Below are 24,178 nucleotides of genomic sequence, written 5' to 3' on the forward strand. Positions count from 1 at the left end.
GAGCCGCCGTTCGATGAACCGTCCGTCAACCGTCTTCCCAGTCTACTCTTTCCTTTTCACACGCGAGGGATGACTTAGGTAATTCCCTTGTTCTTTTTTTTTTCTTTTCCTTTCTTTTCTTTTCTCTTCTTTTCTTTTCTTTTCTTTTCTTTTCTTACATTTTTACTTACGAAATCTTGATTCACCTTGATCGTATCAAAACAAATCCAAGCAACAACGTTATCCCTTTCAAATGCAATATTTATTGGATTAATCGACAAATCGTTTATTTTTATCTTATTTTTGTTTTTTTGTTTTTCTTTTTCTTTTTTTTTTCTCTGTCTCTTTTCATACCGAAAATGTTGTTATTTATACGTATGCACATATGTTGTTTTGGCGTTTGCGGTCATTCGCATATTATCTATACTCCACCACGAATTCAAACGATTTTTCGTATATATTTATAACTATGTATGCATATATATATATATATATATATATATATATATATATATGTATGTACATATATCCGGCGAACATATTTAGCACGAATAGAAGTTAACGTACCTTTCCGAGTGTCTCTTCTAATTTTATTCTATTTTATTAACCGAGACAACGTGAGACAAACATCGCTACTACTATTACGATTAACCTCATTACATATACGTTAGAGGTTATATATTTTCTTATTTTATAATTGACTCCTTTTAGGGTGCCAGTTTTGGCGGGAATTTTTAACCGACCGGTTTCTCTCCTTCGAAAGATACGATCCTGTTCTGCCAGCGGGGATTTATTAATGCATTCGGAAGAGAGTAAAAAAAAAAAAAAAAGAAAAAATAAAGAAAAGGGAAGATATTCCATACACGTTTGTTTCACTCGCGAAGCACGTTCTACGGAATAGTAAAAAAGAAAAAAAAAAAAAGTACAAATGGAATATGTATGGATGTTCCCCTAAAAAAAATGATTGACGAATCCTCTTATAATTTTTGTAAGTTTCTTTAACGATTGGGATTCCGACCACGTGAATCAATCAAATTGTTAGGAAAAAAAAAAAGAATAATGTTATTTTTTTTGTTTTGTTTAAATGAAGTATCCCTCTATAAGAGAAATATTTATAAAAACATTTACATTTTATTTTAAATTTCTTTACCGACAGGGTTCTACTACGTAAATCAATCTAATCGCTAAAAAAAAAAAAAAGAAAAAAAAAAAAATTATTACGATTTAATTTATATGTACATATAAAATGATAGATACGTACGTACAATGATTCATTCGAAATTTTAATAAATCTACGTGTTAGAAAAATATTCCTTTTTCTTTTCTTTTTTCTTTTTTCTTTTTTCTTTCCCCCAAAGAAAATCATCGTCTCAAACTTATTACGTTTAGATATTAATAAGTAGAACAAAAAATTGTGTTATTAAATTTCCGATAGAAAGAAAAATTATATGAGAGAAATAACGCTTCATAAAGAAGGGAAAAAAAAATAAAAAAAGACAGATACACAGAGAGAGAAAGAGAGAGAGAAAGAGATAAAAAAGAGACTTATGCGAAAATACGTAATCCTCTTCTTGGAACAGCATATGCACACAATTGTATGAATATATGTGAGTACTGCATCATCGGTCTCTATATCAGACGTCTTATATATATACAGGACCTGTACTCACATATGCGTACGTACATACATATATATATACATACAACAGAACATACATTTCAATTTATATATATATATATATATATATAAATAATCAAATACATGTACTGACCAAATATGCCTGTGTATCTCGAGTTAAAAGCGGTCGTCTTACAAGTGTAAAGGCTATCTACGTGATCCTTTACAATGAAAGAAGTTACATTCCTTGACGCTTCGTGGAATGTAGCCGAACATCTATTTCTCTTAATCTTATTCTTACGAGAGATCAACACACAATTTCTTTCGTAATAATACTAATAGTTAATATCTAACTTGTCTTACAATGATTCACGAAAATATCCAAAATTCTTTGTCATATGATTTTTAATTGTAATTTAATCATTCAACGATTTCTATGATAATTTTAATTACTGTATTTTTCTGTTTTTTTTTTTTCACAAATCTTTAGTTTTATATATATATATATATATATGTATATAATGAATATAGAAAAGATTAGAAAAGATATAGAATGTGTGACTAAAGTCAAGTATGTAGGGTACGTAACAAATTTTAAATCATAAATCATAGAAAAAATTGCATGACAAATTAAAAAATCGACAAATGGTTATGAATACGTTGTCGACGTTTTCGTTTATTCGCTTTTTTTTTTTTATTATTCCTATTATTTTAACGATCTCCTTTACATAATAATTAAGAAAGTTTTTCTTAATTGGCAAACGATTAGAAATAATTGTATCGATTGTGATATTATTAGCAAAAGAAAAAACAAAACAAAACAAAACAAAAATTAAATATAAATGAAAACTCCGAAGTCGATTTTATAGTTATCAAGAAGTAGCTAATTAATTAAATTCTCTCTTACATTATCGTATCTAATTATTAATTTTCGTTAGAAAATCCTATCTCATTTAATTATTCAATGTTTCTTTGTCGTTTGATAACTCGTTCCTCTAACATCACTCCATATATTATGAATTCAAAATAAACAGCAATGTTGTTGTTCACTTGCGAAAGTATAACTCTGTAACAACCTTCTTGTTGTGCTAATAATAAATTTTCCTTGGAGGGCCTTACACAAAGTAGGTCGAGCAATAAGAAGATTTTAATCGAGAGTAAGATTATTAATTGCCTCCTGGATATATTTTTTGTATCACATCGAGATACACATGACGATATATATATATATACATACATATATATATATATATATATATATATATATGTATATATATATTTATATATATTAATGTTGTCGAAAAAAAATGCATGTCGGAAAATTTATTGCAATGTTTATACAGAACATGCATTCACATACATTTTTTTTTTTTTAAGCATGAATTCTTATTACATTAGAGCATGAAATCACATACATTGTATTTTTTTTATCTTTTTCCTTTTTTTTTTCTTTTTTTTTCTTTTTTTTTTTTTTTTTTTTTTTTTTTATCACAACTACATCGTTTTAAATTGTAGCGACGATAATGGAAAAATAACGTATACAAATAAACTATGAATAGTATGATCACCCATCTGCTTAGCTATAAGTGATCTGTGAAATATAAAAGTTAATGGTGTAAACTCTTCTTAGCTCTGATCCATCGCATTAGTTTCATTCACGTTATTGCCAGTACAGTCTTTCTGAATGATTTCAAATAATGGTTGTAATTCTGGTGTCGTCTTGATTTGTGATACGAATTCGCTTAATGATGGATTTTTGTCTGGAAAAAAAAAGAAAAGAAAAAAGAAAAAAATAAGAAAAGAAATTAAACAATTACATTGCATATATTTTCTCCATATTTTGACATCGTACGAAATCACATTTATATATATATATATATATTTTATAATTATACATACCTGCATCTGGTATAGTAAGTAACGCAGCAACAGCTCTAAGTGCAGAACGTTTTAATTCATCCTGTTTTTCATACTCCTGCTTAACCGAATTAGCTTTGACCTTCATAGTACAGGTGCTCTTTAATGGTTCAACCAATCGTTCCAACCCTACAAGTAAAAAATTATACAATTTTTATACGATATTATTTCTAAATTATATTATGTAAAAAAAATTTACTCTGTAAAACTGCTGTTGGGCATAACTGTGCTAAACGAGCGGTCATTAAATAAGTTAACATCTTTATATCATAATGATCTCTGAGACCATTTTCAACATGATTTAAGAATTCAAAGACATCTAATCGATCAAGACAAGAGTCTAATAATGTGTACATGCATTCAAATGCTGCTTTCCTTAAATCCAAACCATCATCTACTGTATGTTTGAACGGACCCATTTCTACTTCTCTGATCAGTTCTTTCTGCATATGAAAAAAAAAAAAAAAAAAAAAAAAAAAAAGAGAGAAAAAGAAATTATAATAATCGTTCGTTAATATTAAATCAATGTTAATTCGTTCATCTGTTAATTTTTATTGAAGATATACTTCTGTTTTTTGTTTTTTTGTTTTTTTTTTTTTGCTATACCTTTATTTTGGTTTCGGTGTAAAGATGTGGCAGCACAGAATCTAATAAATCTCTGATCAACATAGGCTTGTTATGTGCTGCTGAATTGAAAGCAACTAATGCTACCCTTCGAACATTTAAATCAGGATCTTCCAAAGCAACCAAAAAGTTTTCCATACATTGTTTTAACATAGAATCGATTGGTTGAGGCTTTAAAAATACATACTTAATTATATGAAAATATTTAATAATTCGATAACGATAAAAATGACAAATAACATTTTTACCTGATCTGAAATAGTGAATTTAACAGCTGTGACTGTAGTTGTTCTCATAAGTGCGGAGGGTGATTTTAATGATTCTTGTAAAGTAGGTAATAATCTACCTGGATCGATTAAAGTGAGCTTCCCAAGACACTCCGCGACGACATTACGAGTTCCTTCTTCTGTACATTCACAATGTCTGTATAAAAGCATCCATATGGATGGTACGAAATTTTGTAAATGCGATACACCAGAAGGACTTGCAGATTGACAAGCAATGATCTGTAGGAAAAAAAATAAAAAAAAAATAAATAAATAAAAGAGAAAGAAAATAACTCGATAACATTCGACGAAGACATTATTTATTATATTTAAACGCAATTAACATACCTCCTTTAAAGAGTGTAAAAGAAGATATTGACGTTTCGGTTGTGCCTCTATTTCTTTCAACACAAATGGTAAATATTCTGGAAGATTACCAACCGCTATGTTCCCTAAGGTATAGCTAGCAGCCGATTTGACTTCTTCCGAATGAGACGAGAAAGAGTTCAATATAATGTGTTTCAATGAATTTATTCCACTTAAGTCTCTATAAAGAATATGTAAAAAAAAAACAAAAAAAAAAACAAAAAAAAAAAAAAAAAAAAAAAAAAAAAAAAAAACAAAAAATAGATAACAAACGAGTATTTCTTTTAGAGAGAGAAAAAAAAAAGAAAAGAAAAAGAAGAAACATTTCCTTCTCATTTTGACTTACACATGTTTACCAATCTCTCCAATAACCAGCAATGCAAAAATGTGTTGTGCATCGCTCTGTGGATTTTGAACATCCTTTAGAAATTGTTCAACTACAGCTTGTGCTTCCTGTTGACAAGTGATTGTCAAGGCAGCAGCACATTTGGCTAATGAATGATAAGCTTGCTTATGTAGAACTGATTGATTAACCGGTGCAACTAACATCGAAAGCAATTCACGATAACCAAGACCCGGTATATCGGCTTGAACCAATGCTTGGAAAAACTCAAGCATAGAACTTAATGCAACACCTGGTAACAGTCAATTCTTTATAAGAAGATGATTTAATGAATTAAATGTTTATAATGCTTACCTTGAAGAAGTGGTGACTTTACAAGTACTAATATCTCCGGTAGAATATTATCTGATACTCTTGTCAATGAACCCGGATGTAATTTTGCGATTGTAGTTAGTAAATTAAGTGTTAACTGTGCAATATGTAAGTCAGTTTCATTTAACAGAGCAGGTAGTTCTGTTGTGACCTGGAAAAAAAAGAAGGAAAAAAAAAAAAAAAAAAGGATTAATTTTTATTAAATATAATAAGAGAATATTTTTCTGGTATTTAATCATGTAATTTACCGTATCTAACAGATCGAAGTGTAGAGCAGAACTGTAATTGCGTACTAAAGTATCCAAAAGTGGTAAAGAACATAACTTTAAGGCTCTCTGATTTTTTCTTAAGAAAGATCCAAGTATTGGTATTGCTTCTTCCTGAGAAAAGAAAAAAAGAAAAAAAGAAAAAAAAAAAAAAAGAAAAAAAAAGAAAGAAAAAAAAAAGAGAGAGAGAAAAAAAAAAAGAAAATGTACACTTTCATTAACTTATCACAAATTATGTGAAAAGTTATAAAACAAACATACCATAATTGGTTTTAAATCAACTCTTAAAGGTGAAGCAGCTATACAAGTTAATGCCTTAACGGTTGTGAGGCGTGTTATTTCATTATGTAATCTATCCAAAAATATAGGAAGGCATACATGTAATTCATTGGATAATGTATCACCAAAATGTGCAAGAATTTGTCCCATACAAGCGATCGCTCTTTCTTTAACCTCTTGATCTATGTCCGCTGTTCGTAACCTCATTAATGTACAGTGATAAATGTCAGCAGACAAAGGAGTAAAATTGTAATAACATTGTTTACCTGGTAGAAAGAGAAAAATATCATTATGAGAGTTTTACTTGTTCATAAGAATTTTTAATTATCTAATTAATTTTTATTTACCATGAGGCCTAATAACTTGTACAAGCTGTTGTAACACTAGCAGTGCTTCCGCAGTGATTTTATAAAAGGGATCTCCTACTGCTGATATAATTGGAGGAGCCAAAACAGTCATATGAGCATGGAATGCTTCTGGTTGATGAGTTATCAAAAGTGTATGTACAAAGGCTAATGTATCGATCTTCATGTTAGAAGAAGAATTTTTTTCTCCTAAAGAATACTGTATGCCCGGTATTAATGCAGGTATATGATTCGTTAAAGCACCAGGTAATACAAGAACTAATTCTTTGAGCAAAGAAAAACAATCTTGTCGAGTTTTAATGCTTTTTTCTTTCATCTGACGATGTACAGCTTTGACAATTAAGGGTACTTGTTGTTGCAACAAGGATATAGGACTACCATCATCGTCTTCCATTGCATCTGGATCAAGTGGCACACCAGTTGCCGGTCTTGTTTGTCTCAACAAAGCAACATAAGCATGGAAAATGTCTGACTTTACATTTTCCTCCCTCTCTACAATCATCAAAGAATATTATTCAAATTTCATTGAAAAGAAAAAAAAAAGAAAAAATATTTATTGACTTTTAATATATAATTTATTTCCTTAAAAATGTTTACCTTTGAATCTAGAAATTAATGCTGGAGATACAACTTTATAAAGTTCTGGCAGAAGTTCTCTTCTACTAGATACTACAGCTTCCAAGCATTTTGCAGCTGCTCTACGTACTTTCCAACTCATGTCATCGTCATCTGAGTATTCATCTTCCGCATCATCCTCCCCATCTTCTTCTACTTCCATAACAACTCCTTCCCCGTCAGAGAGATCGTTCATATCGTCATCGTAATTGTAATTTGGATCATATGTAATATATACTAAACAAATTTTTATGATCTAAAAAACGAAAGCAATATGAAATTTTTTAGTATAACGATAAGAAAAAAAAAAAAAAAAAAAAAAAAAAAAAAATAATTATCACCTTGTCTTAAATACCTGATTAATATGTGGTGTTATTTCTTTAGGGCATCTATATACAAAAGCTTCAAATGCCTGTAAACAATATTCTCTAAGTTCATCATCATCCTCGTTACTATATCCTACTATCAATGGCATAACTCGTTCTATTTGTTCACCGAACCTATGTCCCGCTTGACGACTATAATGATAAAGGAATTCATAAGAGTTATAAAATAATTTTTTTTTTTTTTTTTTTATAAATAATAAATAAATAGAAGTACGCTATTTACCAAATTGATGCAATACACTGTATATATGTCCTGATAACATTTTTTGCCGTTTGCGTTGAAAGTCCTTCTAGTAAATGGTCCAAGAGTTTGTTGTATAAATAATTATTGCTCGACGTTAAGAGATGACTCAAAGCTACTATGGTACGTTTACGAACTGCTTGACGTGGGGAGGAAAGCTGTGGTAGTAATGCAGTTAAAATAGTCGAATGAAATGTCACTAATAAAGCTCCAAATCGGGAAAGTAAATCGGCAACAATATCAAGAGCCTCCAGTTGAACGGACACGTCCTCTTGCTGAAGTAAAACTTGGAGTATAGTATAATGGTTTTTCTTTTTTTTCTTTTTTTTTCTATTTTTTTCTTTTTTCTTTTTCAAGGAAAATAAATAAATAAATAAAAAAAAAAAAATAAATAAATAAATATGAAATAATACATACCTTCTCAATAGCACTACTTAATCTTCCTGTAATGCGCTTACATACATTAGCAACGAGTGCACTGGATCCTAAAGGAAGTTCGGAAATAACAGTCTTCAAACCAATACTGGAAATATCCCTTAGCTGTTCTTTATCGGATACCATATTACTACATAAAGCATCCACAATAATTTCTACTTGGTATTCCTTTACTTTATTGACTAGTGGACCTAAACTAAAATTTTTAATACTTCCGTAATCTCATGATTCGTACAAATATTATATCTAACCAAAATAAAAAAAAAAAAAAAAAAAAAAGAAAAAGAAAGGTTAATAAAATAATATACCATTTCACAGCAAGATTCTGTACTTCTCCATTTTTGTCTTCTAATAATTTAAGTAACATCTTTACGACCTTACGTTCGGAATCATCATCCAATTTAATACTATCCTTCTGTAATTCGCTCATCAGATCATTCGTTGCCATAAATCTAAAATCTTTATCACTGGACGTCATCTGAGAAAAAAAAATATTTATGAAGTAAGATAATAGAAAAGAAATGACAACAATACATTAAAATAAAAATCACAAAATTCTTATAAATCAAATAATATACATGAATATTTGTATAAAAGAAAAGCAATCTAATCTGATTTAAATCAATAGGATTCCTTTAGAAAGTGATAAAGAAAGTGAGGTTAACTTCCGAACGAAGTCAACAATAAACATAATTTTTCAACAACAATTTGCAAATAAATCAAATTTTTTATGTTAGATTTTATTAAAATAAATGTACGTTTACCTTTTCCAATAAATTTGCTATTTGATAAGATACGCTGGCCATGATTGCAAAATTGTCTTCACAGCCGGTTGAATTGTCGTTGTGATTTCTTTTAAAATGAAACGAAAAGGAAAGAAAATGATGTATGTATGTATGTATATATATATATATATATATATATATATATATATATATATATATATATCTACATATGTATATATATATATAGATATATATATATTACGTTTACGTCGACGCGATAATAAATTTTTTTTACTTTACTTTTTTTTTTCTTTCTTTGTTTATCCGAGATATTACATCCACTTTTGGTGAGATTAATTTTGTATCAAACTACAAGAACAGTAACATCGTCTCAAGTGATGCGAATTAACTCTGTGAATACGACAATAAAATTTTTCTTATATATTTCACTCTTGTGTTCCGAAACTTATTTCAAATGTATATTAACAATCTATACGAGTTTACACGTTGAGAATTGAAATTGAATTGAATGATGTTGCTTTTAATTTTTGGTCACTTATGCACATTTATGACGTGCATTATATCTACGTGAAAACTGCATTCCCCCAGCTTACGAGTATCATTATTGGTAAAATACTGGGGGAAAAATGTTCCTCCCCTCTACCATATATTGTATAGCTAGTTTGTCTATGAATAAAACTTCCAAGACAGAAAGTACACTAGTATTATTTGTCAACATTCTAGATTTTCATCTTCATAAAAATAATAATCGATTATGTAAAAAAAAAAATGTTAACGTGGGTAATAAAAGTAATATAAAATAAAATAAAATGAATAAAATGTTAATACAGTGTTTTAAAAATTATTCATAATATAATACAAATATTAATAATTAAACATATAAATTCAAAGCTTATACATATTTAGATTATTATTGAATTAAAATTAAAATATACTTATCATAAAATTAAATTGTTAAGTCATTTTCTTTTGTTTTTTGATCACTTAAATCCTTATCAATTTTTTGTCTAAGACTAAAAATATTGTACGTTTTAATTAAATCTGAAATATCTTTGAATTAAATTTAATAAAATTCTTTCTATATTATTTAATAACAATAATGAATTCTTTAATTTTGATCGGTATCAATCTCAATGGAGGTATCGTTTGTATTATTTTCCTCATTTTCATTACTCTGCGAAAATAATAATTATTTATATTAAAAATATCTGTGTATATATATATATATATATATAAATATATACACACACATATATATATATACTTATTTATTTTATATTTACTTTTGATGAGACATCACGTTCCTTAGTAACATTTTGATTCATAAAATTTGTAATTGGTTTTTGCCACTGTGGAGTTTCTCTTGGATGATAAGGATTTCCACCAGAATAACTTTTTCCTAAAAATAAAATATTATAATAGAAGTAATATCTTTCAAAGTAAACTCGACAAATATTTATTACCTTTGCCATTTCCTGATGTTTTTTTTGCGCCTGTTGTACTTGCAACTTTGTGTGGTGCTTTAGCACCAACAGCTAAAATATAAGGTAAACAAATAAAATCATATGATCATATTAACATAATTTCTTGATTAATTAAAATATACTACTTCATAAAGTTTAATGCTTTGTAATATAAGTGAAGCAAAAAAAAAAAAAAAAAAAAAAAAAAGAAACAGAAAGTAAATGATTATTATTCGTAATTATTTATTACCAAAAAGAAATCTTTACCTTTTGTAGGTACTCGATCTGCTTTGGTTCGGACCATATTTAAAATAATATATTTCAATTTGATAAATCCTTGTTTTGAAAGGTCTTTGTTTAAATTGAAAGAGGCTTTGCGTACGGTGTAAAATCACACAGTACGATGTTTGAAATTGTACAAATATAATGGTACCAACTTTAAAGGTAATATTATAAATGTAAAAAATTCTATAACGTATTTGAGAAAGTTACGTTTTTGAAAATTTCAAATAACAGAACATTTGTCTATAATGGCAACATAATTCCCGCGCAATTGACAACTGACATGGCGCCATTCTTATATCCACACGATCATTGGCTGATTATAACATATGTATATATATGTATATATATATATATATATAGGTTATACCGGTATAAAGAGTAAAACGTTGTCACGTTTAAGAGTATGTTTATTAGATGTAAAAGTGTTTATTAAAGATAAGTTGAATTAGTGAATTTAGAAAATGTCAGAACGTAATAGAAAAAATTATCCAGGATTATTGATAGGACGAATGTTCATAGCTATTACATTGAACATCACACTACAAATCTTCCTTTTGTGCTTATTGATATTAATTACAAATATTAACACAAATGTTAAATTATGGCTACAGAATACTTGGGAGACTATAATTTCCTTAAAATTACGAATACATTTTTTTGTATTCGTAGCATTTCTACAAGGAATTATTTATTGCAATAATTATTTACATCGTCAGCCGTACTTAAAGAATAGATTCTTAAAAATTCAACATATTTTCACCGGACAAAATTTATTAAGAGGATTGCTCTGTATCTTGATGGGATGTAATTTAGTATGGTTACATTTGTCATTGAAGAAAGGTAATCATAATTTATTGATTGATAATTGTGATACACTTTACGGATCATGCCTAATAGAAGAACATTATTTTCTATTACTTGGCGGAATGTGGACTGGATTTTATTTCTTTCTAACTACGAGTTTATCCAATCAACGATATTTTCAATTTTCTATAATACCAATGACAAAATTTTCCAAATTTAGAAAAGGTATTTATTCCATGCTATCGACGATAACGTCCATTTCATTGTGGCCTGTTATCTATTTTATAATTGGATATTATTTATTGGGATCCTATATGCGTGACTTTATACTGTCCATCACGTCAGCACAAATAGAAACAAGGCCATTAGATAATTTTCCACAATTGTTAAATGTATCCTTAACGATGTATTTGTGGCTATATCAATCAACCTTGATATTTACAAGTAACACTACGATTTTATTATTAGAAGTATTTCTAACAGAATGGATACCTTTAGAAATTCAACCAAATAATAATATATTTGATAGTCACATTTCAACGATAACATTGGCTGATGTATTATCCATGGATAATATACCTATGATACAACATTTGGGATATTTAGATCTTGTTACTTTGGCCGAAAAGCAAGAAACAAGAAGAAGAATATTATTTACATTGAGTCAACCTGGTGGTCATCCTTATAATTGGAATTGTATTATTGAAAAGTCTTTGAACTTCATAAACAAATTTGCCGATGAGCTTAATGCAATTACTTTAAAAGCGAAGGAACAACAATTTGCATCTTCTACCTCTACGATTACAACTTCAATTTCATCGAATTTGTCTGCATTCAAAAGCGAATACACGTATAATATGCGTAAATTGATAACAGACACAATACCATCTACAAATGAAAGCTGTGTCTCTAAATCTCCTGAAATTAAATCATTAACGTATAAATATATAAAAACCAAATGGGACTTGATGATCTCTTATTTTCTTTCAAAACCACTTATTTATTATGTTTTTGGCGAACAAGATGAGCTCAAGATTGAATACGCATTATTTAATGCGCAAGCTGTAATATGGGCAGCAGAAGCTATATCATCTTTGGCAATTGTATCTTTGAAGGAAGACTCTTATGGAATTGTACAAAAAGATCTACCGGATATATTCCATGCACTGTTAGCATTAAAGCTTACTTTAGATAAATTATATAAGTCTAATATATTAATGAAAAAATCTCAGAATAGCGATAGATGTATCAAACAGATGTTTAATTCATTACGAAGTGCGAGTAAACGTAGTTTGTACAGAATTACAACGGGTTTTGAAAATTACATTAATGATTTGAAACTTGAATCTACAATGATAGAACATTTACAACCTTTTCTTAATTACAAAGAATAATATATATAATATTTCTATGATCTTTTTATTTTATAGAACTGTAATAAAAATAACAAATACCATGATATATTTGTATTTACATTGCGCGTTACATTTTCGATGATTATATACATTTAACAAAGGAATTTTTTTTTTTGTTTATTTTTTTCGAACAATTTTACAAAGAAATAACGGTAAAAATTCAATGATATGTACAAAGAAAAAAAAAAAAAAAAAAAAAAAAAAACAAAAAAGAAGAAAAGAAAAATTACAAATTTCTTAAATTTTATTTATATTACATTTTTTTAATAGTCTGTACAACACTAAGATTATAGAATAATTTTTCTCTAAGTATAAACCAATTTTTCAATTGTAAATCTTCTATTTTTTCTAAGTTATCTCTCAATTCCTCAGTTTCAGATATTGTTTGACCATGCCATTTTAAAAATACTGCTAGATATGCTTGCGTCAATTCGAAATCAATTTTACGTTCCATCATATAACACAAGACTTTCATAAATTGAAGTAACAATAATTTTGTACTATTTTCTTCCGAGGAAAGAGATTGAATTTCGAAGTCGACGGAACTTGGGCTCATAGATTTTAATTTATTTATAACATCTAAGAAATTTTCATTTGATCCAGTAGAATATAATAATTTGGCAAATATTGTTAAATTTTGAAAATCTTTATGAGATCGTAATTTTTCAGAGTCCATAGGATCTTTTAAATCTGAAAAATCAAATTTAATATCTAACGAGGGAATAGTTGGTAAAAAGAAGGGTGCCTTTTCTGGAGCTTTAGGTGGCTCCTTAGGTTTGTTTCTTTTCTTAACTATATCTATGTTAAGCAAATTTAACCATCTGGATTGTGCCAAGGCGGATATCGTAATAAGATTTTCATTAAGCTGTTCCGGAGAAATATATTCTGATTCATCTTCAATAATGTCTTCGTCATCTTGTCGATTAACTTCCACTATAGAACTAGGAAGATTAATTATAGGTATTACATCCTCTTCCCTTATAGCTTTTAAGGATACATGAGAATAAATCGTACGATTTGACCACAAATATATTCCCAAATTACACATATGAGATGTGACAAGAAATTCTCCAGTAGGAGAAAAATGTAGAGATATACACGCATCTGGAACCTAAATGTATTATACAATTATAAAATATATTTATGTATAAATGAAATATATTTAATCAAAATAATCGGGCCTACGACCGATAATAATATTATAGAAACTTACTTGAAATACATCTACTAAATGAGAAGATAAAATATCCCAAGTCCTTATTGTACAATCCATAGAAGATGTGATTAACCATCTTGCATCTGGACTAAATGATGCATCTGTCAATTGTCCTTTATGTCCGTGAAAATGTCTCATTACTTTTTTAGTATCTAAATCAATTAAAATCACTGAGAAATCTTCCAATGCAACGGCCATGAAAGTACTTTCATTGTGATACCGTAACCATTCTATCGATTCAGGTAGCGTTATTATAGTCCTTGGTCCTGCATCTTTAATTTTACATATAACATTTAATTTTTAAATAAAAAATGATATAATAAAAGGAACAACAATAAACCGATAAAAAAATAATTCTATTAATATTTATTTACCATTTTTAGATTTAAAATTCCAAAATTTAATAAAGCAATCCCTTCCAGCTGTAATAACGGTTTGATTCAAAGCGTCTACTATTACACCTTTTACTGAACCTTTATGCGCTTCACTTTCATTGCCATAACTGCCTCTATGAATACCTGATTGTACATTAAAGCGATCTACATGACCAGTATTATACCCAATAACAACGAAATTACCACATTTTGTAAGGCACAAACAAGTTGCTACAGCATTACGATTATTTTTAAATCTTTCTGGTAATAATTTATGATTATCCATCTTTAATAAATCATAAGACCATGTAGTAACTGTCCCTAAACCAGCATGAGAAGCTACTATATTGCTCCATTCCTTTTCCCTAGTTTTTTCAAAAGACAGACTTATTATTGGAGGCATTATCATTGGATCTTCTATCGATCTACCTTTCTTTTTGGTAGCTTTTCTATTAAAAGAAGCTCTTCCTAAACTTTTATTAAATGTTTCAGTAATAGTAGAGAATATTCTAAGCGATGAATCACCCCCTGCAGTTAATATATTATCGCTATTGTTGCCATAAAAACGAACGATCGTAGGTGGCAATGAATGTCCCTCTCTTATTTTCAATAATCTTCCAGCGCCATCGGCCAAGTCAAAAATCCATAATTTTAAGGAATTATCAGGCGAGGATGAAACCATTAATGGTTCATTCGGTAGATATTTTAAACCTGTTACAGAATCAAAATGAGCTTTGTTCAATTGGCTTTCAACTTTTCTTTGCTCGAGATTCCAAAATACAATATGTCCATTTAAACTTCCAGTAGCCATAATTGGATGATCATCGGTACGAAATGTTATAGATATTACAGCACCCCAATCTTGAATCAATTCAAAGATCGTTTCGTCGTATTTAAGATTATGCAACATAATCCTTCCATCGGATAGACCTACAGCTACAACATCTATCGCAGGTGCTTGCTCTAATGCTGTAATAGTATTATTCCATCCTTTGAAAGTATAAATCATCTTTGTCGTTTTTAAATTCCACAATTGTAAATATCCTTGTTGACTACCAAACAAAACTTTGTTCATATAGGTAATCGGATGTATCAATGTAGTTATTTGAAATATTTCATTAGAAAAGTTCAATTCTAATATTAATTCTTCTGTTTTTATATCCCAAACTTTAACATTACTATTCTCATCGACGGATATTAAATGTGGTCCGAAAGGTAATATAATATGTACAGAATATTCGTGACCTTTGTAAACATGTTTTAATTCCGTACCTCTTCTCCATGCATATATAATATTTTTTGCGGCGGTATAAATGTGATATGTGTCTGCAGATAAACAAGTTATATCGTCAGGATGAGTTCCGGATACACTGAGAAGAGTAAAATGTGCACATCCATAAGTATGAAATTCTTTTCCAACGCAAGTAACCAAAAGATTTTCTTTTCTTCTTTGAATATATCTAGTTACCACAGGTATATGATTACTAACGTAACCAAGTGCACGATTTCGTACAAATATTTTACTTAGTACCATTTTTCTAACCTCAATGTTTATACCGATCGAGATACATCAATAAACACGAGCACGTTTTAAATGATGCCTCGTGGGGATGGCAGCCATCTTTGTATACGATAGACACTAGCGCCACTTTGCGGTTCTTTTACGAAACATATCGAACGAAACGATGACGTCACATAATCTTAATCGATACACTTCGAAATGGACTGACGATAATAATCGATTATAATGATTTTTATTTTGCATCATATTAGTCAGGAGAAAAATTTTGTCTCATTATTTTTTTTTTTTTTTTCTTTTTTCTCTTCATTGTTACAACTCTACTACTAAAAAACATTTTAACGAAGCTTTATATGGCCCAAATTCAAGCGACATATTTATTTCTATTTAGAAAATATATTAAGGAAGTTCACCTGGAAAATCTTGGAATATCATGCATCAATGTTATCATAATAAAAGTATTTTTGTAAAAATTAACTCTTATTATAAACATATTAATTCAATAATTAAATATCCTTAGATTCAATCGCGAACTATACATTCCTTATATGTAATACAAGTATTAATGTTTTAAATATCCAATATGTATCAATATATGATGTTTATTCACAAAATATGTTAACGAGCTTGAAGCCGAGGAACAAGATTTAATACAAATTCTTCTAATTCGATTTAAAATGATATTTCGCAAAAATTATTATAATCAATAATTACGCTCCGCTGTGACTTTGATATGAAATTTTATTTCTTTATGTATTTTTTTTTTGTTTTTTTTTTTTAATCGACCATATACAAAACGTAACATACGTTTTGCTTTTTGAAAGGTAATTGTAAATATATATATATATATACTCAATGATTCAATTGCAATTGAAATTAAAAGCGTGCGAAAATGTGTTTTACAACAAGCGCTTGAAATATACTTAACTGTATAAACAAGTTGCACTTGTGTAACAATTATTTCATTGTTATAATTACAAAGAACAATTATATTCAATATTATATTTATTCTACTATTTAGGAATACCTAAATATTTATCTTCGTTATTTATAATCGTATGAAAAAACTTTGTAGGAAAAATATATACTATTCTAAAGGGGATACATGTAACGATAGAAAAAAAAAAAAAAAAAATGTTCTCAAGATCACTTATTTTCCCGTTTTTTCCTTTCCTTTTCCCTTTTCTTTCTTTTCTACGAAATTTTAAAAGATCGTCGAATCTTATGTCAGTTTCGTTTCTTTTTTCTTTTTTTTTTCTTTCTTCCTTTTTTCGAATGGAACTATATATATATATTTTTTTTTCTTCTCTCTCTATATTTTAATAGAGAATAAAATGACAAATTCAACTGCTTACAATAACGTTATTTGTTCCGTTCTCTCTGATCTCAATGATATATTCAATGAATATTTTCTAATATCCTTAAATTTATCTCCTCTTCTAACGTATATAACGAGGAATATTTGCAGGACATAAGTCTGCTGAATTTCTTCGTCAAATTGTTTACCATGTCATTTATAGAAGATATACTATTAAATATATCCAATAACATATGTGTTATTAATACGTAAGGTGTCCAGTTTTGTCATTTCATATAATAACGTAAAGAACAACCAATAGATAGATAGATAAATAATTTCTTCAGAGAAGAATAGAATTGGTAATGAAGGAAAATTGTGAGATAGCCAGTTTGTTTTTACTCGAAGGACTAACGCACACACGATCAATGATTTCTCTGCTTTTATCGTGTAAAAAAAAAAAAAACGAAAAAAAAAAAGAAAAGAAAGTAATTTATCATATACAATCGAGATACGACGAGGAATTTAGAGGATTATGAAAGATTGAAACGTATTACTGTAATGGCATTAATGTGCTTCGATATTACATTGCAGAAAATAGAAAATCGATATAAATCATTTATTATGAGAACTTTTCGTTATTGCATTAACGCTAAGGCCACCATTTTGAACACACCACGTAAACTTCGGAACATCATAAGTAAAATATAAAATGCACACTGGACGATATATGAATGTATATATGTATGTACGTACGTATGTATGTACGTATGTCTGTATGTATGTATGTATGTATGTATGTACGTATGTACGTATTTTTTTCTTTTTTTCTTCGACCTTCGATCAAAAGGAAAACATTCACTTCTCTCTCTCTCTCTTTGTTCTTTTTCTTCGTGTTTTCTTTTTTATCTACAAAAAAGAAGAAAAAACACCACGTTTTTTTCTGTTAAACATTTCGCCATATGAGTGTAAATAAATAAGACACTGATTGTAAGCGTTTGCGACGTTTATCGATAAAGAAAATTTAATATCCATAATATTAGAACATTTTAAACGACGAGATTGGTAACAATAGGATCTACTTTATCGCGAGAAAGATTTTATTTACCTTTAAAACAATAATAATAATAATAATAATAATAATAATAATAATAATAATAATAATAATAATAATAACAATATTAATAATAATAATAATAATATTAATAATAATAATAATAATAATAATAATAAAAATGGAGAGAAATAACAAGAAAAAAGAGCGATTTCGATAAGCTTGGCAGAGTTTGTTTGTTCCCTTATCATAAAAGAATTATTTATTTTCAAAATCGCGAATTTTTATGTGTATATGTATGTGTGAATGTGTGCGTGTCTTAAAAAAAAAAGAAGAAAAAAAAAAGAAATTATGTACACATCATTATATTCTTGCGTGCGTCAATTAGCGTGGTAATTTTTCTTTTTCATAATTCTTTTTATCTGTCCTCTTGTCTTCTTTTTTTTTCCTTTTATTATATTTTCCTTTTTCTTTCTTTCTTTCTTCCTTTTTTTTTTATTGATATTCTCTCTCTCTCTCTCTCTCTCTCTCTCTCTCTCTCTCTCTCTCTCTCTCTCTCTCTCTCTCTCTCTCTCTCTCTCTCTCTCTCTCTCTCTAAAAAATTCTCTTAAAACTATTCGTCTAACGCTAAACTTTCTTTCTTTTTTCGTTTATGGCAAGTACACGTTGAAATATTCGTTGTGTGAATTTCTTGGGACTATTAAGAAAAAGAAAAAAAGGAAAAAAAAAAAAAAATTAAAAATAAAAAAGGGAATAAAAAAATTATAGAAATAAAGAACAAAACAAAACCCGGAAAAAAAGTTCTTTTTCCTTTCACAAACATTTCTTATTTTTTTTCCGTCCCTTTCTCTCTCTCTCTCTTTCTCTCTGCCTCTGTCTCTTTTCCCTCTCTTAACTTGTAAAAATAAAAATGGCAAGAGAACACGAGTTTCTAAGCTTTTTAATTATATATCATCAACGTGATCGACGATCGAACATGATCGATCGTTCGTTCAAACTGCACGTGTGTGTGTGTGTGTGTGTGTGTGTGTCTGTCTGTGCGTGTATGTGTACGCTATAATAATATTTATTTATTGATTTACAAAAGCGACGAGAGAAACGATGTCCAAAAGTAATGAAACGAAAGACGATTACAATGGCGGATTTATGCATAGAAATGGCGGAGGCGGCCGCCTTGGGCCCTATAAGATATAAGGCCCCGACGCGACACGACAAAGTATAAAAAAAATTCCATATTATATAAAGAAAATGAATTTAATATCTTTTGGCGGCAGATCGATATATAATTTTTAATTTTTATTATTAATGAGATTATGATCGAATTTTATTGCACAGTGTTTATTTCTCAATTTTCATGAACGATCGATGCAAGAAAATATATATACGTAATGTTATATTGTGCGCATAATAATTAATTTGTTTTATAATGTTAGGGATAAGGGAGGCGGGCCGTTTTCCCTCTATTCCTCCTCCTCAAGAATTTGTAATTTGTCTCCGTGGATTCCTCGAAGGTTAAAAAATCCGCCAATGATCAAACGTAATCAAAACTTAATGTCCCGTTCTCAAGTAGCGTGAACCGCGAACGTTGAATAATTACGCTTTCTCATTCACTTCAGCTTTCTTTCTCTCTCTCTCTCTCTCTCTCTCTCTCTCTCTCTCTCTCTCTCACTCTCTCTCTCTCTCTCTCTCTCTCTCTCTCTCTCTCTCTATCTATCTATCTTATGCTTATTTATTATTTAATAAAAAGAAGCGTACGTGGAACTTGTTCGTATGAAATTTTTAAAATATATATTTTAATTAACGACATCGAAAAGCAATCGACGTTAAGTATTTATCATCCATTATTATATACGTAGAACATCCTGTTTTACGCTTGGCGGCCATTCTATTCGTCATATCTGTGAAAATCAAACCGGTTTGATTTTCCTTTGATGATTGAATCACAGGCAATCTTAATGATAAACACGAGTCCAACGTGGTTCCACGAAAGCGTAATTCATGTTCGTGATTCACGCGGCATAAATCTTCAGGAAAACGAAGATGAAGACGACGACGACGACGCCCGTCTCTCTCTCTCTCTCTCTCTCTCTCTCTCTCTCTCTCTCTCTCTCTCTCTCTCTTTCTTCCCTCTCGCACTTAGGATTAATTATTTATTTCGAATCTCAACGCGAGAAGAATATCACGTTGAGATTTAATTATTTTCTCTTTTCTTTTTTCCCTCCTCTTAGTCCGCCATATTTCTTTCCTTTTTTATATAGTTCGCAATTATCGATTGATTGAAAATTGATTTCTTCTTCCTCTTCTTCTTCTTTTTCTTCTTCTCGTCGAGGTTGAAAAAAAAAAAAACAGAAAAAAAGAAAAGAAAAGAAAAGAAAAAAAAAAGGATGACGAATCTTCGCGAGCATTAATTAATTAATTAATTAATTGATTTCATGCTCCCTCAAGAAAGGACGAAAAAGTTGGCGCGCACATACATATACATGTTAATGTAATTCGAAGTGCAATAATTAGTATCGTATCGGTTGCCAGACTCCAGTTGCTTCGTCCCGACGATAATAATGAGGCCTATTATCTCGAAAGACGGTAACCGCCGGAAATTGATTGTCCTGGATATATTTAAGCGTTGCTCGTACCTAAAAAAAAAAAAAAAAGAAGAGGAAAAGAAAAATAAATAAATAAATAAATAAATAAATAAATAAATAAATAATAATAATAATAATAGTAATAATAATAAAAGAAATATTAATATTAAATTTAAATACAGGAGATCCACTTTCGTATTTCTTATTGACAATGTTAAAGAGATGTGGAAAAAAGAAATGATTAATTGATTGAAGATCAATAAAAAGAAAAAAAAAAAGAAAAAGAAAAAGATATCTTTATCAAAGTAAACACATCAAATAGAATTTATCTACAGTGTGGATCATCGAGTATTGTTTTGTTCAAAATATACAGTTCATCGATAAAAGAAATAAATAAACAAACAAATAAATAATTCACCTGTGACACGAAATGAGGAAGTTCGACTTCCGGCGACGTCGATAGATGTTGAAGGATGAACTGATCGGATTGAGCTAGCCAGAGATCGACACCTCTTAAGGGATCATAATTAAATGGGCCGATTCTAAGTAATCCCAGTGTGCAGTCGTAAACGTCGAGTACCTAAAAATTTCCAACGAAATTATATGACATTTTCAATTGTTATAATTAGATCGAAGCATTTACCGATTCGATTAAAAAATAATTTTATTGGATTAAAAACGTCGAGTATACACATTATGTATACTCATGCCGCGAGCAATATCAACGATCTAATCTCCTAAAAATGTTTTCCATATTAAACGAAATTGCTTGTTAAGACTCTTAATGCGTGCAACGTGTACGCATATACATACACACACACATACACGCACATATATATATATATATATATATATATATATATATATATATGATGCGGCGTGTCTACTTTCTTCTTCCTCTTTCACTTTAGATAACAGCGCACATGCACCTGTTGACCTCCGGTTAACTGTCTGGCACACCTGAGCGGCTGATCGGGGCCCTTGTCAGGGAAGGTCGCAGGGAAGATCTCGCCGGTCTTCACGTTCAATCCGATACCATAGATCACAGGCCAATGGATGCCAGCTCTTACGGTTGTATTCAATTCACCGACACAGCACAACGTTAGGTCGATTTCGACGGGTTGTTTGTGAAAGGCAGCTTTAAAAAAGGAGAAAGAAAGAGAGAGAGAGAGAAAGAAAGAAATAGAGAAAGAAAGAGAAAGAAAGAGAGAATATAATTTATATAAAAATATATAACGAGCAATCGAACGAACGACGAACGAATGAACAACAAACAAACAAACATACAAAAGATATATAATCTATATAAATCTACATGTATTACATTTTTAGATTTATTATCTTATACAGGGTGTGGTGGTGATAAATGAATGGATAGCTGAGTGATTTTAGTCGAAAGTTTTTAAACGGGCCAAAAGTTCTTAGGGATGATATTGCAAAATCAATTGATCCTTTCGCGGGCTAATAATTTCCCTTTTCACATGATAAAATCATAAGGTCAATCCGTAAAATTGTTAGGTCTGAAAAGGCTTCGAACAAAAAAAAAAAAAAAAGTATTCAATTTTAAAATCGCCTAAAAACTTTTTTTAACCCCATCTCCGACCCCACCTGTATTTTTCTTTTGAATAAAAAAAAATGTAGATTTATTTAGATTTCCTTTTCTTTTTTTTTTTTCTTCTTTTATCTAATCGAACGATTAAATAGCATTGAAAAAGAAACTTACAGAGAATATTATAAAACAATTCCTCGGAGTAATTTCTTGGATCGGAATAACCGCCGACTAATTGAAGCTCTAAACGACCTTCCGGAAAGCCAATAGCTAATTCTGTCACCCTTTGAACCATCGCGGCTGCGGCATCTTCTGTACCTGCACCGTCCAGGTGTGCCAAGGCTGCTGCACCCGATCCTACAAATTTTACAATATCATAATTAGAGAATTTCGAAGATTTGTAAACTTTTAGAAGATCGAGTAAATCGTAATCTATCCGTTATACTTTTCATTCAAGTCATTTTGACGATCTTTGATAAATAGAATTTCTTTTTTCATTTTTTTTTTAAGGGGAGAGAATTTAACGAGTAAATATTACTTATAAGGATTTTAATATAATTGTTTTGTTTCTTTTTTTTTTCATTTTTCTTTTTCTATCTTTTTTCTTCTTCTTTTTTTTTTTAATTTCTTTCACGTTTTCCAATTTTTCATTTGGCCGGGATATAAGGTAGATATGTAAGTACTTTTACATGTCGTTCTTGTCTTTCTATGGTATTTACATAAAAAGAAATATATATATATATATATATATATAAATATATAATGTATACCTACCGGAATGCCTCACGACGACGATTATGCACGTAGTCATGTCGTCCGAGCCGAGGATGCTCACGTTCTCTGCGAAAGGAAAAGAAGAGGAGAGCACTTAGTACGGTGAATTCCAAAGTGGCTCTTCGACGAGTATATATAAGTCGTGGTAAGCCTATTTTCTCACGCTACTTGCGCTTCGAAAAAAAAAAAAAAAAGAGAGAAAGAGACAGACAGACAGACAGACAGACAGACAGACAGACAGATAGATAGATAGATAGAGAGAGAAAAAGAGAGAGAGAGAGAGACAGAGAGGAAGATATTATATAGAACGATAGTCAAAAGTACTTAGATGATTTAAAAAATGAATTGATCTTTTTTTTGTAATTTTTTACGCTTTTAGTTAGGTTTAATAATATATTACAGGTTAACATTGTAATTTTATAATCGGGAAAACAAAATAATTAACTTGTAAAAAAGTCTCGAAAAGGAGTAATCGATATTTTTTTTCTTTCTTTCTTTTTTTCACTTTTTTTTTTTTTTTTTTTTTTTTTTTTTATAAATCACTTTGGATCACTTAGGGAACTATCGATATCAAATATTTATAATTATTATCGATTGCATTTAATATATTCTCCGTCATCGTTTCGTCATCTAGGAATGAATCATTATGTTGTTAACTAATTCAATTTTTTTGACAAAAGCAAGTTGCGTCACAATTATACCAATGGGTGATATCGTTAAAAGTCCGGCAATATAGTATTATATTAGTCTCTTTTATATCATTATCTTTCGAAAGAAATGGATGGGTGAGAGTGTATTAGGTCAAGTTTCTAAGTTTTTCTTTTTTTTTTCTTTTTTTTTCCTTCTTCTTCTAATCTCTAAATCATTCATGTTTAGACAAGAGAGCAGCACTAGCAGAGATACGAGTAACAAACATTAAAGACTTTCTTTTCGAAGAAGTCTTAAGTTGAAAACAAATTGATCCATTAATCGATATATTATTATTATTATTATTATTATTAAACACGATTATAATTAATTTCTACGTA

The 24,178-nt window shown here is 29.3% G+C and overlaps 5 protein-coding genes and 1 long non-coding RNA gene across 13 annotated transcripts in view; 2 read left to right on the plus strand and 4 right to left on the minus strand.

The window, feature by feature from the left end:
* Positions 1 to 3,085, plus strand: LOC124429117. The gene is made up of 2 exons (XR_006943379.1): positions 1 to 78; positions 691 to 3,085. It is a non-coding gene; the product is annotated as an uncharacterized LOC124429117 (long non-coding RNA).
* On the minus strand, positions 2,906 to 9,402 carry LOC124429115 (cullin-associated NEDD8-dissociated protein 1). 3 transcript variants are annotated; one of them, XM_046973959.1, is made up of 18 exons: positions 9,098 to 9,401; positions 8,837 to 8,924; positions 8,381 to 8,550; positions 8,055 to 8,268; positions 7,620 to 7,912; positions 7,366 to 7,528; positions 6,993 to 7,266; positions 6,378 to 6,887; positions 6,013 to 6,296; positions 5,734 to 5,865; positions 5,468 to 5,636; positions 5,117 to 5,405; positions 4,753 to 4,951; positions 4,387 to 4,644; positions 4,121 to 4,309; positions 3,714 to 3,957; positions 3,497 to 3,643; positions 2,906 to 3,357 (listed from the first exon to the last, which is right to left on the minus strand). In XM_046973959.1, exons 2-18 carry the CDS (start codon positions 8,876 to 8,878, stop codon positions 3,224 to 3,226), a joined length of 3,711 nt encoding a protein of 1,236 aa, XP_046829915.1. In that variant the 5' UTR covers positions 8,879 to 8,924; positions 9,098 to 9,401; the 3' UTR covers positions 2,906 to 3,223. The 3 variants fall into 3 exon arrangements, with proteins under 3 accessions (XP_046829915.1, XP_046829914.1, XP_046829916.1); XM_046973958.1 differs by having other exon boundaries at positions 9,093 to 9,401; XM_046973960.1 differs by lacking the exons at positions 3,714 to 3,957; positions 4,121 to 4,309 and having other exon boundaries at positions 4,485 to 4,644; positions 9,093 to 9,402.
* Positions 9,403 to 9,785: 383 nt separating this feature from the next.
* Positions 9,786 to 10,716, minus strand: LOC124429207 (PCNA-associated factor-like). The gene is made up of 4 exons (XM_046974171.1): positions 10,549 to 10,716; positions 10,282 to 10,353; positions 10,102 to 10,217; positions 9,786 to 9,992 (listed from the first exon to the last, which is right to left on the minus strand). The coding sequence occupies exons 1-4, from the start codon at positions 10,583 to 10,585 to the stop codon at positions 9,927 to 9,929; spliced, it is 291 nt and encodes a 96-aa protein (XP_046830127.1). The 5' UTR covers positions 10,586 to 10,716; the 3' UTR covers positions 9,786 to 9,926.
* Positions 10,717 to 10,907: 191 nt separating this feature from the next.
* Positions 10,908 to 12,960, plus strand: LOC124429206 (nucleoporin NDC1). The gene has a single exon (XM_046974169.1). It carries the CDS (start codon positions 11,028 to 11,030, stop codon positions 12,762 to 12,764), a length of 1,737 nt encoding a protein of 578 aa, XP_046830125.1. The 5' UTR covers positions 10,908 to 11,027; the 3' UTR covers positions 12,765 to 12,960.
* A 58-nt stretch (positions 12,961 to 13,018) lies between these two features.
* LOC124429208 (WD repeat-containing protein 36) lies at positions 13,019 to 17,089 on the minus strand. The gene is made up of 3 exons (XM_046974172.1): positions 14,376 to 17,089; positions 13,999 to 14,273; positions 13,019 to 13,896 (listed from the first exon to the last, which is right to left on the minus strand). Exons 1-3 carry the CDS (start codon positions 15,907 to 15,909, stop codon positions 13,039 to 13,041), a joined length of 2,667 nt encoding a protein of 888 aa, XP_046830128.1. The 5' UTR covers positions 15,910 to 17,089; the 3' UTR covers positions 13,019 to 13,038.
* A 1,693-nt stretch (positions 17,090 to 18,782) lies between these two features.
* The window catches only part of LOC124429210 (protein N-terminal asparagine amidohydrolase), a 45,420-nt gene continuing 40,024 nt past the window's right edge, over positions 18,783 to 24,178 (minus strand). For all 6 annotated transcript variants that reach the window (XM_046974177.1, XM_046974176.1, XM_046974174.1 and 3 more), the window contains 5 exons: positions 23,151 to 23,216; positions 22,551 to 22,733; positions 21,757 to 21,965; positions 21,246 to 21,407; positions 18,783 to 20,878 (listed from right to left, as the gene is read on the minus strand). In XM_046974177.1, coding sequence (XP_046830133.1) covers positions 20,753 to 20,878; positions 21,246 to 21,407; positions 21,757 to 21,965; positions 22,551 to 22,733; positions 23,151 to 23,216 — 746 coding nt within the window. In that variant the 3' untranslated portion in view covers positions 18,783 to 20,752. The remainder of the gene's footprint in view (positions 20,879 to 21,245; positions 21,408 to 21,756; positions 21,966 to 22,550; positions 22,734 to 23,150; positions 23,217 to 24,178) is intronic.

This window comes from Vespa crabro, chromosome 14 (genome assembly GCF_910589235.1).
Source record: "Vespa crabro chromosome 14, iyVesCrab1.2, whole genome shotgun sequence".
Lineage (NCBI taxonomy): Eukaryota > Metazoa > Arthropoda > Insecta > Hymenoptera > Vespidae > Vespa > Vespa crabro.

Excerpts from the sequence above, each read along its gene's own strand:
- LOC124429207 (XM_046974171.1), bottom strand. The coding sequence starts at position 10,585 with ATGGTCCGAACCAAAGCAGATCGAGTACCTACAAAAG. Across the intron at positions 10,354-10,548 it reads AGATCGAGTACCTACAAAAG|CTGTTGGTGCTAAAGCACCA; the intron begins GTAAAGATTTCT and ends CTTATATTTTAG. Across the intron at positions 9,993-10,101 it reads AACGTGATGTCTCATCAAAA|AGTAATGAAAATGAGGAAAA; the intron begins GTAAATATAAAA and ends TTATTTTCGCAG.
- LOC124429206 (XM_046974169.1), top strand. The coding sequence starts at position 11,028 with ATGTCAGAACGTAATAGAAAAAATTATCCAGGATTATTGATAGGACGA.
- LOC124429208 (XM_046974172.1), bottom strand. The coding sequence starts at position 15,909 with ATGGTACTAAGTAAAATATTTGTACGAAATCGTGCACTTGGTTACGTT. Across the intron at positions 14,274-14,375 it reads GAATTTTAAATCTAAAAATG|ATGCAGGACCAAGGACTATA; the intron begins GTAAATAAATAT and ends GTAAAATTAAAG. Across the intron at positions 13,897-13,998 it reads ATTTAGTAGATGTATTTCAA|GTTCCAGATGCGTGTATATC; the intron begins GTAAGTTTCTAT and ends TAATACATTTAG.
- LOC124429115 (XM_046973959.1), bottom strand. The coding sequence starts at position 8,878 with ATGGCCAGCGTATCTTATCAAATAGCAAATTTATTGGAAAAG. Across the intron at positions 5,866-6,012 it reads TTGATTTAAAACCAATTATG|GAAGAAGCAATACCAATACT; the intron begins GTATGTTTGTTT and ends TTCTTTTCTCAG. Across the intron at positions 4,310-4,386 it reads AATTCACTATTTCAGATCAG|CCTCAACCAATCGATTCTAT; the intron begins GTAAAAATGTTA and ends GTATTTTTAAAG.